The sequence below is a fragment of the Pieris napi genome, chromosome 16, assembly GCF_905475465.1.
Source record: "Pieris napi chromosome 16, ilPieNapi1.2, whole genome shotgun sequence".
Lineage (NCBI taxonomy): Eukaryota > Metazoa > Arthropoda > Insecta > Lepidoptera > Pieridae > Pieris > Pieris napi.
In genome coordinates, this window is record NC_062249.1 from 3,604,266 (window position 1) to 3,622,872 (window position 18,607).

An 18,607-nucleotide genomic window follows, 5' to 3' on the forward strand; every position below is an offset into this window, starting at 1 on the left:
TTATATGCGTAATTAATAAGGTCCAGAGAACTAGCTACTCGAATAGTCAAATATTTTTCTATATATACAGTCAAACCTGGATAAGCTAGAGTTCAAGGGAGCACAATCTCATTCCCGCTTTTAGAGGTTTCTCACTAACCCGAGTTTCTCACTAATATCTGCATTAGCGTTTCTCTCTTATAGCGGTACGCAGCTATAGTAGTATTATTGTAGCTATATTTCCTCTTAAATAATATAAATAAATAAAGCTCGGCTGTCGCTTATAGAGGTATAGATAAGTAGCAGTCTCACTTACGGAGGTCCATGAGATAAAAACTACTCTCACTTACCCAGGTTTGACTGTATTCATACTTTTAGCACAAACTAATAGGTTAAAATGTTAAATACATTTTGAACCATGAGCTTATATACTTTGGACCTAGAACATACGTCGTTCGAATAGTATTCGTGAATTTAACTACACCAAAAGTTTGGAGAATCTGTCGTGTCGCATTATAGCAAGGTGTACGAATCCACAAATTAAATCAACAATTATAATAATTTATTTGTACGATAGTGAAGGTGATGATTTTGTGCCTAATTTTGAAAAATATATTTATTATCATTTCATAAATCAAAGACATGTGGTGCAAGAAACTCTTTTAATACTTAAGAAGAGCTGCAACTTTACTCCAGTATTATAATTAATAATAAAAAAAACTATCGAAAGTTAAAATATATCGAAAATATCGAAAGTTTAAGTAATATTAAGCTCAGTCCATTCCACTTAGTAAGGTATATTTTAACAAATATTCGTTTCCTTACGCAAATTTCTGTTGTATTTGTTTATTAAAGTTCACCACATCATATGTAATGCTATATATACATTATACAGTATGTTACAAGTTGTCTAAAATCTATGACAATTATGGTATAAATGTTACAAACAATAAAAATTACTTTCAATTTTAGATTTTACTAGTAATTTTTTGCTTATTATTTGTATTGAGTAAATAATCCGTTTTTTCGTTTAGCCAATATTTATGTGTTGAAGTAAATTTAAAATTCCTAACCGCCTTCAACAAAGGAATTCTCAAATTGTCAGTGCAAAAGGTTACAGTGACGTACGCGGTACGTGCGCGCATTGTAAATGTTACCGAATAGGTAAAAGCTGTAAAGAGTCGCATTCCACGCTGTTCTCGGAAACGATGGCGCCGACCCGACATAGCATAGGGCTGCTATTTACTTCCTCACAATTTTTGTATTGGCCGTATTATCTCTCGTCTATTTTAATAAAAGTCAAAGTAAAATTATTTATTTCAATTAGCCCTAATAAAAAGACACTTTTAAAAATCAATATTACAAGACTAGATGCCCCTCCCAAAAGGTTGTTTCATAGGGAGAAAAATGGGTTAGAGGGTATGTGAAGATATTAAATATGATAGAATTATAGTTGACTCTATGTCTTGGCTTTGCACGGTTAGATTTTTGTTCACTTTGGAAATACAGTCGACTTTCGATAATTTTAATAAATCGCGAATTTTGATCAAAGAAAACAAACGTCATTATTTAAACGGTTATTATTTTGAACTTACTATTCATTTGAAATTTATCTCAATTCCCATGAGTTTTAAATTATCGAAAGTAGATTGTTAATATTATCTATTTTACTTAGGGATACTGCATTCGATAGAATAACTTTTGTAGTTGTTCCAGTAGTTCTTGACTTTATTCGCTTAAAACAAATATTTTCTTTTTTCTTGAAATAGACAACCCTAGATGACCGAGTGAAAGCACCCTTCACAATAGGTAGTGGAAATGGCATATTGATTGTCTTATCTGTTTACCTCATTAAACGTTTAGAACGTTCTAGAAGGATTTAGGAAAATTATTGGAACACAATATCGTTTTATTAATTGGGTGTAGATAGGTGTGATTATATTATTTAACGGTAATTTTTGAAGTCACACCTCTTTTGGCGCGTTAGGGAAAAATGATGATAGTAAATTTTTACGATGCGCGCGCACACTGTTTAAAAAAACCGACACCCTGAAGTTAGCTATAGTCAACAATTTTTTTAAGTTATACTTCTTTTGGCGCGTTAGGGTAAAATTATGAGAGTAATTTTTTCTATTTTTAGTGTCGTTTTTTCTACAAACGTAGAATAAGGCGAATGATACTAATTTTGAAAATATTTTTTACACGCGTTAGAAGTGTAACAATGGAGGGCTATTGCAGGCCTTATTGCTTTCGAGCGATCTCTTCCAGGCAACCACTTACCTAATTATCTTTCTAGTGTTCACAATTTACGCGATAAACATTTTCCTTTTTTGCGTCAACAAGACGCTCCTTAGCCTCAGCGTCTTATTTTAAGACATTGCTGTGTCCATTGTATTAATATTTTTTCTTCAAACCGAGTAGGTACACTTTATTACGAACAAAACTTTTAGTACCTACTGCTTTTAAGCAAGCCGTGGAAGTGATGCAGAATTTTACGGCCCACATCATAATAATGTTCCGTTCCTTGCTTCTTTCTACCTTTAATTTTTGTTTCTATAATAAACAACAGAAGATCAAGAAATCGTTTATTGGGCAGAAGGTTTTTTATATTTATATTTTAATACTCGTCGTAATATTCGATTAGTACCCCTGACTGCGAATCCATGGGTCCCGGGTTCGATCCACGGCTGAGACGAACATCGATGTGATGAGCATTTGGTGTTGTGCTTAGGTCTTGGGTGTTTAAATATGTATTTATATGTCTATCTATCTATAATATGTATGTATATCCGTTGCCTAGTACCCATAACACAAGCTTCACCAGCTTAGCATGGGACTAGGTCAATTGGTGTGAATTGTCTTTAAAAAAAAAAAAAAAAACTATATATATTATAAGATATAAGATATTTGTATAGAAGAAAGAGTGATGAAATAGGTCCTTATATCAATACGATTTTTTCATACAAATATTATATTAAATACATGCTCCACAAACGTTAGATATGCATATTTCAAACTGTCATTTGTACCGACATAAATTCACAGAAGCCATAGCCACAGTTCACTAACACCGACTGGTCTCGCCAGTCGACGGTCGAAGGCAGAATTCCTTGGCTGGTATGCGGTTGTCTTCCGTTACCCTACATTGCATTAGCGAGCTTTTATAAAGCTTGGGCCAAATTTACGATAGTCGTAATGCTTTTCTTGGTAGGTTTTTTGTGGTTAGAATCTACTTTTTGTAGGAAATTAAAACTACTATTATTCGTCTAATTATTCTATACTAGCAATGCACCGGTTTCACTCGCGTATAGTGACTGACTATAAATATATTTTTGTTATTATACAAATTTTATTTAACACAAATATAAGTTTCTTCTTTATTATATTAGTATGGATTCAAGTAGGTAATGAAAGATATTTTTAATCAGTCCAGGAATTTTTAGCTTGATTATTTTAAATAAATTGTTATAAAAAAAACAATAAATACCTAAACAAAATTTAAACATTACATAGTGCAATGGGCGACCTTATCACTACTAAGCGAACTTTTCCTGACCAAAATAATTAAAGAAAAAAATTGCCGAATCAAGTAAAATTTCTTACATTGATTTCCCGTATGTACCTAACAGTTTCTTGATAAAATAAGGGGCGCTGTTGGCAAGATATTAATTTTGTATTTACAATTTATTTAAATACATTTCAAATGGAGTGCAATATATTGCAAATTACAACAAGTGTACCTACCTACGGAGTATTTGCCGGTTCCGTTCGATTCGATTCCCGGTAAAACACGAAACATTACTACTACTACGAACAATTACTATTAGCAATTTGCCTTTTATATGCAACTATGCATTGTAACGTGACTTCAAACGAGTAGGTGATATATATAGCACTATAAAAATATATAAAAACGCCACGGTCTTTTCCTTTGTCGTAAAAGAGGCATTATAGCTGAAACGGTTCAAATAAATTAACTAAGTTAAGCGGTACTAACCTAAGTAGGTAGCTCTGTGGAATGCAAGAGGAAGGAATGCGGCCTGAACAAGAAACGCCGTCGCGAACTCCCGCAGTACATTCGCAAACGACCCATCTCGTGTGCCCTCTAAGCATCGTGAATATAACAGAGCCACGATACGAAGGCATTTAATACATAAGTGTGATTTTAAGTGAAATATCTATTTATATTTAGAAATGAAGCGAAAATTGACGACTACTTTGTAGGATTTGTAGAAAATTATAAGTAATAAATCAGTGTATGTGTTTCATGATCATTTGTCACCGTTCGAGCTAATGTTGAATGCGCACATAGAATTAAATTCCATTGGTGCACAGCCGGGAATCGAACCTACGTCCTGAGGCATGATAGTCGCACGCTGAAGCCACTAAGCCAACACGCTTTAAATAGAATAAAATATGTTTATTATGGAACATAAGATACATGTATCAATTATTCCACGTCATTAAATTTGAATTTGTAGGCATCCCTACTCATCGGCAAAGGGTGTAGGCCGAGAGAAAAAGCCGGCGTAAAAAACTCTCGGTACTCTTTTAAAATAGCAAATCATCAAACAACACTTATTTTAAAACAAATATCGCAAATTAATTAGAAGTAGCCTGTCTAGCACTAGCCCTTTTATCAACTAGATAATCGTATGTATTGATACCCGTTTTTTTACATTATTGAATTAGACTACCAAATACCCATTCTATAGCCCAATCATTTTATTAATATCAGTTCACAGATCGCCAAATGCAACAATGAAATTGGTGATTTGAAAATTCATACTCAATTATCTACGAAACAAAGTTTTGAATTGTCAAATGAACCTTCTTAGCTTGGCTATACTAGTTCACGTTCACGGAATAGGATTTCCTTTCTTATGGGAGACGGTCTATGGGTCAAATAAGTAATTTAACTGACTTCCCATAACCCCAATGTGAGAAAAAGTTGACACAGGAAAATGTTATTGTAACATGTGTCCTCATATAGAGGGATTTTTTCCTTATTTAAATTAATTGAATTATTCATAGCGTTAAACAATATAAAATAATATGTTACGCGCGGTTGTATAGCTTTGTAGACAGTTCCAAACATTTAAATGAAGCTTTCATTTGACAAATTTAAATGCGTTTTTTACATTATTTAACTCGGCGTTGTAAGTGCTTTTCAATCGTGGTCTGCCAGAGACCGATGTGGTTAAAATTCAGTTATGTTTTATTTGTATGTAATTAATTTCACTAGAAATATATTTTATTTTATTACAATGTGTTTTAAACGTTGAAACGTACCGATGGAGACGTAGAGGTAGACCGTTTTCGAACATGTTTTATGACGATTTGATGTCTTGTATTGATTCCCACCGGCTCATGTTTAGAGTTTAATATCAATAAATAATATTATATTAAAAGAAGCATAATTTATGCCTCATTTTAATTATTCAAATACTTTTATTATTATTGTTTTAACTGTTTACATATGTTTTAATTGGTTTGCTTTGTTCCATAAGTTTTGGCGAAGTAATTACGTCTTATGTAGTTTTGCACTTCTTGCGCTCACCTTATCTAATTATCACACAGTGGTTGCTTAGAAGACGTCGCTCGAAAGCAATAAGACCGCTTTGTTGCCTCGTTTTTATTTAATTATTTCAATTGTACTGTATTCCTGTATTGCTGCAACGAATTTTTACTTGAACTAAACGCTGCTACTAAAAAGCTTTTGCTAGTAGCAGCGTTTAGTTCAAGTAAAAATCGTTGTTATATAAAAATACAGATTATTTTCACCAAAAGTTCCTATAAAAACATGCAATTTCTAAATTTCTGTATTGCGACTGTAATGATGTTTACGAATATAAATGTATCGAACATGATACAATCGTGGGTAATTTTTTATTAATCAAAGTTTTTATTCGATTATGACATAATCAAATTAGGCGTATCGGCTAACCATTGTGTAGACAATGCGTCTACTGAACATTTCTCATAGCACATGACTCACATCGTGCAAACATCACGACACACACCTTATATGATGGGTTCATCATCCTCTGCTGCCTTATCTAACTGCTTAAGCTTTATGCAGCTGTATTCCGAGAACATTCGTTGATCGCTGAGTAATGGCATATTGAATCTGGAACGTACGACCGTTCAATAAATTGACGATGTCTTTGTTAGAAAACGGTGCAGGTGCGGACACCGCGCTTTAAGCTGCAGCTTGCCTTTCGTCATAGATTTCGTCAGGTGCACTTGGCACCCGAGAAAGTTGTCTATTTCGAAATGTGTTGCGTGTGCGATGTCGCTGTGGTGCCTCAGAGTCTGGCGCATTCTCTTGGCGGCGCGCTGTCTGCTCTTCCGGGCCGCACCCGTCGGACCAGTCAGTGCCGCCCGCTGCCTCGGGCGATCGGCCTTCGTAGTTAAATAATTAAATCGAGAGAGCAATGCCGCAACAACGAAGGCAACCGAAGACGCGGTTGCGGAAGCCGCCGCCAGCCTTGGTGGCGCTATTCTGCGCAATGGCAGCCGGTTTGCGGTGCGCATAACCACGCCTAATCTTCTCGAATGCCTACCTAGACTATTGGATCGTATTTTTGATCGATGACGTCCAATTACCTAGTCATGCGTGGGAAAAAATTCAACGCCGAAGATTAATTTACATACGTAATAATCTTTGTCTATTAAACGTTATTTATTTGATTTGGTATTGTGGTGAATGTTTGATTATTGTAAATATCAAATATTTTCAGAATTATATATTAAACTGTATATAAAAGGCTTTGAAAGCGAATAGTATTATGTTTGTTAATAATATTCCCTAATAAAGTCCTACCGAAAAGCATCAAGACAAGTTGATTTTTTCGCTTAGCAATAAATATTGTTGGCGATAAAGTTGTTTTCCAAAAGCATATATATATTTCGCTGACAGGCATCCTGTATACGTTGTCGGGTTGTCGGCTGTGACAGAGCTAACAGTAACCATTCTACGAACCGTTGAATATCGTTGCAAATTGCCGCTTTCGCCATCCGTTGAATAATGGATACGATAACATAGCATCACGTTGGGACCGCCTCGTGATACTGTCAAACAGTAAGCGAGCATTGAGCTACACGAAACTATACTTTAAAAAAATATGTTGTTCAATTAAGGCTTGGTTAAGGATAAAACATTTTATTTGTAAATTTAGCCACAGCTTTGGATCAGACTAAAACCAAAAAAATAATCGAAAACGTATCGAAGTCTAATTTTCTGCTAGGTACTCACATTTTTTTGTGCTTATATAATGCGTTTAGTTTTTGTAACTCTTATATGTATATATATATATATGCTTCAATACAGGTACTAAGGGGCCGTTCAATTACAGTGTAAACGCTTTATAACTAAATTCAAGGGACCGCGCATTTTTATTCGTTATAGAGAGGATTCGTTTTAGGGAGGGAAGTATTCGGTTAAACTAAATCAATTTATCTCATTTTGACGTTATAAAGAGTTTACACTGTATTACGTAAATTTACTGGAATTTTTCGCCACACCCTTCCTTTTGTCAGCAAAAGAAAGCAAAGCTCCCAGAAATAATAGTACATAAACGTAATATTTTTTTGTAGAAATCCTTGAAAATACATCTCGTTCGCAAGCATAGACAATGTAAGAGTAATATGTGTAAAAAAGTAAATAATTACTGTTGACGTAATTACCAAATAAGAAAATCAATTCTTCCCCTATAGGGCTTACGTAATACGTATACGTAATAATAATAAAATAAACTACCCCAAACACTGTAAGGAAAATAAAATTGGGTGATCGCAAGAAGTGCTAACCTACGATTTTTCTCTCGGCCTACACCCTCCGTCTTCTTTGCCGATGAGTAGGGATGTCTACCTATTCATATTTAATAACGTGGAATATGTGATACCTTTATCTTATGTTCCATAATTAACATATCTTTTATTTTATGAAATCAAGAAACTATAAGAGGATTAATAGAATATCCAGGCAACATTAGGTACTTTGATATTGTCAAGATTTTTTTAAAATTAACTTCTAATTCCAATACAACAAAGTAATTTTACATGTGTTTATACATGTTAACTATTCAGATAGTTTTATTTCGACGAATATTAAATTACGTTACTGCACTGTTGGCTTTTTGGATTCAGCGTGCGAATCCCTGAGGTCGTAGGTTCGATCCCTGGCTGTGCATCTACGGATTTTCTATGTGCGCATTTAACATTCGCTCGAACGGTGAAGGAAAACATCGTGAGGAAACCGACATGTCTTAGACCCTAAAAGTCGACTGCGTGTCAGGCACTGGTGGCCGATCACCCACTTGCGTATTAGATTGAAAAATGATTATGAAATAGATTCAGAAATCTGAGGCCCAGACCTAAAGAGGTTGTACCGCCACTGATTATTATTATTAAATTCCGTTAAAGAGCTTCCTATTATAGTGAATTCTAAGTGACTTAGAAGTTATTTCAATTAAATGCTGATGAAGCATTTAACAAGCGATGTGTGCATTTTTTCTGCGGGCCATGGGTTCGCTCCGTGGCTCCATGGCAGTTCCCACAGCGACCAGTTCGTAGGAATGTGGTCGCGGCGGCCCGCACTTTCACCAAAACAATTCGTTTGCCTCTCTCACCGCCGCAATCCCATCTCAACGCTTCTACGCATTCATTATCTGAACCTCCGATTTCATATGGTAGCATACCAAGGGAAAAAACTTAAAGCGCCATATGTCCAACGATTGTTGAAAGGTTTTTCTAAAAGATTTGTTTGAATGTCTTTCCCCCTTTAGTTTTTTACCAGGGACATTGACTATCGAGATCATCTAACGAACTTCCATTTTTTGTTGTCACATCCTAAGGAGTTGAGCCCTGGAGACGGTTATAAGCTACATATGCCGCGAAACACTTACATATTATATGTTATAATTATTTGATATAATATATAAATCTACGTACTACAGCAGTGTTGGCCTAGTGGCTTCAGCGTGCGACTCTCATCCCTGAGGTCGAAGGTTTGATCCCCGGCTGTACACAAATGGACTTTCAGTCTATGTGCGCAGTTAATATTCGCTCGAACGGTGAAGGAAAACATTGTGAGGAAACCGGCTTGCTTTAGACCCAAATAGTCGACGGCGTGTGTATCACAGGAGGCTGATCACCTACTTGCCTCTTAGATTGCCAAATGATGATGAAAAACTAGAAGGTACTATATATTATGTACTACTGTAGGTAGAAGCGGTTTTATTCACATACATAGTTGTTTAAATGATGTATTAATGTATTAATATGATGTAAAACTGCGCATTATATGGAAGGCAAAGATAACCAATCCCGGTTTGGAAAACAACTGAAATACAAACTCTTTTGTGCACTAAAATGAAACTTCTCTAATCTTTGTAAAAGCTTCCCTAAGCTGTTGGCTTAGAACCCCGACACCAATGGACTATCATTTCTCAATCGAAATTAGTATGGTGAAGGAAACCTAAAGCCCAAAGAAAGTAGACGTGTGTCAGGCAGAGAACGCTAATCACCTATTTGTTCCTTTATAATAAAATTTCCAAATCTATGGATTCTGAGATCGTCAAACTATCCAAATATAAACTCGCTAGTCACATAGAAATTACACTAGCCAAATTGGATTTCGAATCTATAGAGCCATTACTACATATCTTGGTATGACTTTGAGGTTTCATAAACTAACACAGACACAGTGCACGATCATAACAACTTTCAGCTACACTTTCAAATACATGCGCATACACACCCATTCACACACTCACTCATTCACTTAATTTGTAACACTAAATTTTTTTTAAACTGTTTTAAACATGTACCACGTAATAATTGTTTTCTAGTTACCCAAAACACAGGGCCTCCCTAGTGTAGGGACTAGCGATATATGAATTATGTCACAACCCTTTTGTCATAAATAAAGTTTTTATTATTATTATTATTATTGTTTATTAAGAAAAATCAAATGATCACGAAACATACAGAAAAGAGGCCCAGATCGGGTTGTAGCACTACTTTAATTAAAGATTACACTGCATAAAAGTATATCAGTAAAAGGAGCTTTATCAAAATCATTTTGCAAAAGTTGGAGCTATTCAAATTCCAATGCATAATCTGACGACATTCTGTTTCGAGACTTGTTCGACATGATTTGGACCTGCGAATTCGAAATTTTCCATTAGCTCTGGTCACGTCTAATTTTTGGTGACTGTTACGATAAGTGATCAGTTTTTAAATTTGTTATTAAATTATTTTGCAATTTTTACGTTGTACAAATCTTGACAATAATCAGAGGTAATACCGAAGTATGGGATGTCTGATGGATCATGAAATTGGACAGGACACATCACATCAATAATAATATTTTCAATTTATTAAAAAAAAGTTAAATACCCAACAATGGTTTTTATAAGTTCTTTGTAAATTGTCGTTTGTCAGTGAATAAAAAAAACAATGGCGCTACAACCTCTTTAGGTCTTGGCCTCAGATTTCTGAATCTGTTTCATGGTCATCTTTAAATCTAATAGCCAAGTAGGTGATCAGCCTCCAGTGCCTGACACACGCCGTCGACTTTTTGGGTCTAAGACATGTCGGTTACTCGCGATGTTTTCCTTCACCGTTCGAGCAAATGTTAAATGCGCACATAGAAAGAAAGTCCATTGGTGCACAGCCGGTGATCGAACCTACGACCTCGGTATGGGAGTCGCACGCTGAAGGCACTAGGCGAACACTGCTGTGAATTATGGTTTATTTAAAAATCTAAGGGAATATTGTAAATACCAAAAGTTGCAAAAGGTGGCGTTATATACCAACATTTCAATAATGACCATGGCAATGTTTTATGAATTACTTGATGACCATGGCAATGTTTCAGCTTGATGTGGCAGTCTCACGCTGACCATGATTGCTGAAGCATTCGAAACGTCGTTATGTAAATAATGTATTAAATATGCGTTTATATGTTAATCGAAAGACAATGTTATCTGTCAAGACATTCATTAGTATGTAGTCAGATTCTTCCTACATTGTGCAAACCTTTAATAGCTATTTAATTAAAACACTAATTGAGTTATGAGCTTTAAATCATGCCTTAGATTATATAACAAGTTTAATATTATTATAATAATATTAACGCTCGTTTCTCATAACCAAAAGTCGTAATTGCTACGATTTATTAGATATATAGGTATATACGTACTACAGCAGTGTTGGCCTAGTGGCTTCAGCGTGCGACTCTCACCCCTGAGGTCGTAAGTTCGAACCCCGGGTGTGCACCAATGGTCTTTCTGTCTATGTGCGCATTTAACATCTGCTCCAGCGGTGAAGGAAAACATCGTGAGGAAACTGGCTTGCCTTAGACCCAAAAAAACGACGGTGTGTGTATCACATGAGGCTAATCACCTACTTGCCTTTTAGATTGACAAATGATCATGAAACTGATTCAGAAATCTGAGGCCTAGACCTAAAGAGGTTGTAGCGCCACTGATTTATTTTAGATATACCTATCTACGCATCGTAGCTATGACGTATTATGAGCATTAAAGCGATTGTAAGTCGTCTAAAAAAATTCATCGTAATTTTTTTTTGTGGGTTTAAATGTGGGTGTAAATTAATACAATAATCTTTTCGTCCTCAGGTACGGCCAGCTGTCAGGTATGGTGGAGCCAGTCTTCGGGGTGCTTGGCGCTGTGGCTGTTGCGTATGCGCAACCAGCTTTGCCCTACGCACTGGCCTTCGCGGCGGGTGCCATGATATACGTAGTAGCTGATGACATCATCCCTGAGGCGAATGCGTCGTGAGTACACCTTGAATTTTAAGTTAAGCTACCCCATGACCTTGGATTAAGATTGAAGGGTACTTGGTTATAAAAAATTTTCGTTGTATGATGATCGGCGGTGTTATTGTACCTTTACGAAATTGATCTTGAACGTATGAAATTAAATATTTGGCGTTCTATATTTTAATCAAAACCAAATCTTATCTATAATTAAACAAAATATATATTTTTGATTATATCAATTAAAAACAGTGGCGCTACAAGCTTTTTAGGTCTGTGCCTCAGATATCTAATAGGATAGTAGGTGATCAGCCTCCTGTGCTTGACACACGCCGTCGACTTTTGGGTCTAAGGCAATCCGGTTTACTCATGATGTCTTCAACGTTCGAGCGAATGTTAAATGCGCACATAGACAGACAGTCCATTGGTGCCCAGCCGGGGATCGAACCTACGGCCTCAGGAGTCGTATACCGAAGCCAACACAGTCGCGAGCCTCATTTAGCGAAAGGGATATCAAGAATTTTGATTTGTTTTTTTTCCAGCATTCTTTCGATCTTAAGAAACTAAACATAAGCCAGGTACTTAAAACATACTTAACAAACGCACAAAAGTCAGTCGTTTGACCTACTTTAATACCCCAAGTGGGTACTGCAGGATGTACTCCTTAATGTGTACTTCTATTGGAATGAATAATTAAATTGTCCTTGAGAATGACCCAAAAGTACGAAATGGAGCGTTTCTTTGTCCTGACCCTTGCGAGGCGGGCCTCGTCCTGCATTTCAATGTCAATACAAACAAGATAACGTTCTTTATTGCGTCTACGGGTAATTCGAGCGACATTCAAATGCTCTTATAATGTACGTATGTTTTCATAGATACATATCGGATGGCCCCTTCAATTAATCTATGGCGCGAAATCTCCAGGGAAAATACGATCTGTCATAATTGGATTGACGATACATTGCCGGTTTTGAAGAGCGCTTGTTAGCAAATTTGAATTGAGAATTACTTCCCCTTAGTAACGGGCTGATTGTTCGCACATTGTCCGGAACCAGTTCGTTCCTTTCGTCCAGGTTCTAAAGAGCTTTGGCTACTTGGAGGGCATACTCGGACCGGATCTGAGTACAGCCGTCTTTGCTCATTGTTTAGAAAGAAATAGACCTGATCTCGTTGAATACTTGAAGCCGTAGCGGACGTTCAACCCGCCATAATCATGTGTGGCTTATAAATTTAACGCTAATACTTTCCCAGTGATTAATGCCGCTCATAATTTTCCAATTTATTGATCTTATTGGCATTTCTTGCATATTTTCTCACGATTTCGCTAATGTTACGTAACGCCGAAAGTTAAAATCGTTCAAAGTACTCACAATATTATGAATTTTATTAGGTAACGGATTCTTACATATAATCGTAAATTTATTGTAATGCTGCATGGTTCGATGTCGATTATTGCCGTGTCAAAACTCATTCACACGAAAGCGGCCATCGTGTTACAGATCCGATTCACCGATACATATATTATTAATTTTATATTTATCATAAAAATAGGTTTAATGTTTTAACTAAAAAATAATTTAAAGTATATGCATTTAAGATGGTAATATCATAAAATATACGCATTCCATTTGATCAATACTACTAGGTATTACTACCGGGACATTATATATATCTAATATATAAAATAATCGTGTAACAATTTTCGTTCCCATACTCCTCTGAAACTTTATGCATATTCAGTAAGTCTGAGAATCGGCTACTATCTATCTTTCAAACCCCTAAGTGATCGGGGGTGTCCCCCAATTTTTTATTATTTTTTTTTTTGTTTTTATTTTTTTTTATGATACAAAAATACATACAACCCCTAATTTTCACCCCTCTACGATCAACCCCTATTTTTTATTATTGTAGATAATTATTTATTGAACTAAAAAAGTGTTTCCTATAAATAATATACATGACAAAAGAAACGTTTTCCTGGTCAGCTAGTATATAGATATAAATTAATAGAAAAGCATAGTTGGCCTAGTGGGTGTACTACTCTCATGCCTGAGGTCGTAGGTTCGATCCTCGGCCGTGCACCAATGAAATCTATGTCCACACACACGCTCGAACGGTTAAGGAAAACATCGTGAGGAAACCGGCATGTCTGCAATTTTATTTTATTTAGGATTCATATTTACCGATGCCAGTGTATTAGATTGTGTATAAAATATTATTGGCGCTTGGTATTAGCATCTGATTTCTATTTCTTTTACTTTCTTTTTAATAGGCAAGATGATCCTTCTGTGCCTAAGGCAGGGCTCATACTTTCCTGCGTCGTACAAGCGAATGTCAAATGTGCACTTTGTACTACCTTTGTACTATTGTACTACCGTGATTCCAATGAAAGGCTCAAACAATCAACGAGCACACTGCTCTTTAGATTGTTTGAGGACAGTTAAAATATTACGAATAGCTTATAAATTATTACAAAGGATTTTATTTAAAAAGAAAGCCCACCGGAGCTTCAATCCAAGAACCTTCTGCTTTGTTACATTGTAGAATGACATTTTATTGATTGGACGATATACATTCGTAACGTTTTGACCAATAGTAATGATTATTACAATAACAAACTAAAATATTACAAAGAGTTGAAAAAAATAAGAGTGTCTAGTACAGTCGTCGATTTATATGAAATATTAGTATTTATATATAAAGGAAATTGAATTTTCTTCGTCACTAAAACCCATAAATTATACACTAAATATTCAGAATTGAATGTTAACAAATCCTAAGTCGCAAAGACTATAATACAATTGATATGCTTTACACTAGCACATTACGGATAAGCGCAAAATGCAATATAAAAATTCTATTAACCACTGTCTAAGATTATTATTTTAATTATTATTACATGTTATGCGTATAGACACTAGCTGATGCGCGCGTATTTGGAGATTTGGAGAAACTATCCAGCCTATTTTCAGGAGTTCAAAGATGGTGCACTAATTACACTTTCCGGAAGCCTATTCCAGTCGGCCACTACTCGGTTTGGGAGAAAGTTCTTTAGGGAATTTGTGTTATGTTGAGTGGTCTTCAGTTTTAAAGAACTACCCCTCAAATGTGTATTTTCACTTAAAATAAAGAGCTTCTCAATTTATGGAACATTATAGTGAGGATTTTATGCGTTAAAAGATGAATTTTATTATGTAAATAATTTAATACATTATTTACTTGACGTTTGTAGTCCTTTTGAGGAAGAAATGTATAACGCGTAGTAAGGAAAAATTACGCGCAAATTCGCGTTTCCGCTTCATTTATTTACGCGGAAATTGAATAGAAATAAATTACGTGTTATACAAATCATGGGTTGACGAGTACATTATATTAACAAATTGCGATGCATCTAGCGCAATCAATGTATTTATAGACGTGTTGCGATTCAAATAATGTCGAGTAGAATAAGTGGCGCGCGCCACTGTCTGACAACCCGGACGCGGCGCCAGAACAAACTATCAGACATGTTTGTAGAAACCTACTTATAAAATTGAATTAATAAAAATAGGTTTAATCTATAAACTATAACCATCTAAAATATTAGTTAAAGAGTGTGTCTAAAAAATACGGATGACATTTAAAGTCCAGTATCATTCGTTCATGTCTGCAATCTAACAATCGATGTGTCAGAGAGAAGGCTGATAAAAATAAATAAAATAAAATATTTTTATTATGGAATATAAGATACAGGTATCACTTATCGGTAGACATCCCTACTCATCGGCAAAGAAGACAGAGGGTGTAGGCCGAGAGAAAAAGCCGGTGTAATAAACTCTCGTTACTCTTTTAAAATAGTAAATCATCAAACAACACTTATTTTAAAACTAATATCGCAAATGAATTAGAAGTAGCCTGTCTGTCTGAAATGAAGTAGAACTAGATAATCGTTAATAGTTTATAGTAAGCCTTTTTAAACAGCTTTTCTTTAAAACATTTCTTAAATTTATTAAAAGGCAGAGATAAAAGAGCCTCTGGGATTTTATTAAAGAAAAGTATCCCAAAAAAGAATTACTAACATTGTGCGTATGTTCTATTCTATATGTCTCACCTACATGTCTATGAAATAAAAAATTTCAAAGAAACGGATCTAATCTGAGGCCATGACCCATTTCGGGTTGTAGCGCCACTGGATTTAATATAAATCAAAAGATACTTTAATTTTTTTTCTAATATAAGTATTTACTTAAAAAGTGTCTGTTGATCAATCAATTTTGTCTTGGTTTTCTTAGATTTAAAATCATCTCGATTTATATATTCAATATAAAAATAATAATTATTACGAGTGGAGTTTCTATAGCATTTACTACTCGTGTTTGAATAGAAAACGGCACAATATAAGAAAATAGAAGAACCACAATTTTATTACTCCACTACTCATTTTTATTCCTCATCCAATGTGACTAAGTGTTAGTTAAAAAGTAATATAGGCGGTATAAATTGACAGCATTTGGCACAGATGCAGCTGTCCACACTCTGTAAATAAAATCTTCTATCAAACGGTCCCGAGTTATACAATTCTTTGTAGTCAAATAAAAATGATTTATCACACATTTAATAGACAACGTGAATTGAACTTTTCTCGGGTAAGATTCCCGCTCGAGATTTATCGTACATGACTGAAACCACTCTTAAAAGGCCAACTTGGTAGGCTTCTGGCAGTGTAAGTGTACATGAGCTGCGGTGTCACTTACCAGAAGGCAGGTAGGATGGCTACCACATTCCAGCAGAGATTTATATTATTTAGTAGATAAGTTCGTTACGAAAACTACGTGAAAAACAATCCTCAGGGTTGTTAGGCACCTACCCTAACGATTGTTAGGCACCTATCCTAAGGATTGTTAGGCACCTACCCTAAGGATTGTTTGGCACCTACCCTAAGGATTGTAAGGCACCTATCCTAAGGATTGTTTGGCACCTACCCTAAGGATTGTTTGGCACCTATCCTAAGGATTGTTAGGCACCTACCCTAAGGATTGTTAGGCACCTACCTTAAGGATTGTTTGGCACCTATCCTAAGGATTGTTTGGTACCTACCCTAAGGATTGTTTGGCACCTATCCTAAGGATTGTTAGGCACCTATCCTAAGGATTGTTAGGTACCTACCCTAAGGATTGTTTGGCACCTACCCTAAGGATAGTTTGGCACCTATCCTAAGGATTGTTTGGCACCTATCCTAAGGATTGTTAGGCATCTACCCTAAGGATTGTTTGGCACCTATCCTAAGGATTGTTAGGCACCTACCCTAAGGATTGTTAAGTACCTACCCTAAGGATTGTTTGGCACCTATCCTAAGGATTGTTAGGTACCTACCCTAAGGATTGTTTGGGACGTACCCTAAGGATTGTTTGGCACCTATCCTAAGGATTGGTAGGTACCTACCCTAAGGATTGTTAGGCACCTACCCTAAGGATTGTTTGGCAGCTATCCTAAGGATTGTTTGGCACCTATCCTAAGGATTGTTAGGCACCTACCCTAAGGATTGTTAGGCACCTATCCTAAGGATTGTTTGGCACCTACCTTAAGGATTGTTTGGCACCTACCTTAAGGATTGTTTGGCACCTACCCTAAGATAGGGCTAGGGCAGAGTGGGAGCAATCGTTAGATTTTTCGTTCGAATATATTGTGTATCAGCGGCCTGTCCCGGCTTCGCACGTATGGACATTTAATTTTTAAACATTTTGGCAAAAACGTAAAAATGACATACCTAAATACAGTAATGTATTGAGTACTACATACAGTACATGTACAACACATTAGTACAATACATTACTACATACAGTAATGTATGTAGTAATGTATTGAGCAATAGTACTCGCTCCCTTTGTGTGAAGACTTGATGGAAACAAAATGATAACAGAATACATTACATAAACGGGTAATTTTTAAAAACATTTCACTGAGATTTAATATAATAAATATCCTTATTTTTTGTTGCAGAAATAATTTTTAAAATCGGTCCAGTACTTTTTGAGCCATTTCGTTAGAAACATACTTACATACAAATCCTTCTTCTTTGTAGTATAAAGTATTAGTATAGATTACATTGAGTTGCGGAAATAAATTGCACGTCACATTGTGAGGAAACCGTCTTATACTAAAAGGCACTACTTAAATAAAAATTTTAAAGGAAATGCAATTTTTTTTTTAAATCGACGTCGACGTTTGGAATCCTTCACAGCATTTGTGGTCATGAAGAGACTTACTTCTAAATGTCAGATTGAAGAAAACTATTAAAATTGACATGAAAAATGATGATGACGGACGTAGAAATGTGTCCGTACCTTTGATCGGACGTCTATTTATCGTAAATATTTGCGTTTTTGAAGTATGAAGTAAATCTAATGTGTGCGTGGGCTTGTCACCGTCTCGCCAGTATCAATATATAAAATGTTTGTTACGGGATAAAGTCGGGAGCGTTCTAGTTTGTCTAATGACGTCATCGTCTGGGAATCTGCACTCCCTGACCTACCTCCAGATTGCAGCGCATCCTTTGCGAAGGACATTTTTTTGGAGGGCATGAATAGAATTCTGGTTTGGCTCTAACGCTTTTTCGTTTCTCATCACCATATTCTTCATGTATGTTCCGTCGTCCCTTATAAGGAGTTTATAGTACGTACTAGTGGTCAGGAAGAAGTTTGAATGTTCTGGGATGATTTAGAGATCTATTTTTACAAAGATGTTTACGTGTGGCATGTACTACGTGATTGTTTTCGATTATTTTAATCTCGATATTAATCGAATATTTTGAGTACGATAATAAAAATTTGCTGGCAATAAATATATCTGGTATCTTTTATT

At 35.6% G+C, this 18,607-nt stretch overlaps 1 protein-coding gene across 1 annotated transcript in view; it reads left to right on the top strand.

The window, feature by feature from the left end:
• LOC125057359 (zinc transporter ZIP11) overlaps window positions 1-18,607 on the top strand; it is a 53,914-nt gene that overhangs the window by 31,810 nt on the left and 3,497 nt on the right. Inside the window, exon 6 of the mRNA XM_047661011.1 lies at window positions 11,627-11,785. Coding sequence (XP_047516967.1) covers window positions 11,627-11,785 — 159 coding nt within the window. The remainder of the gene's footprint in view (window positions 1-11,626; window positions 11,786-18,607) is intronic.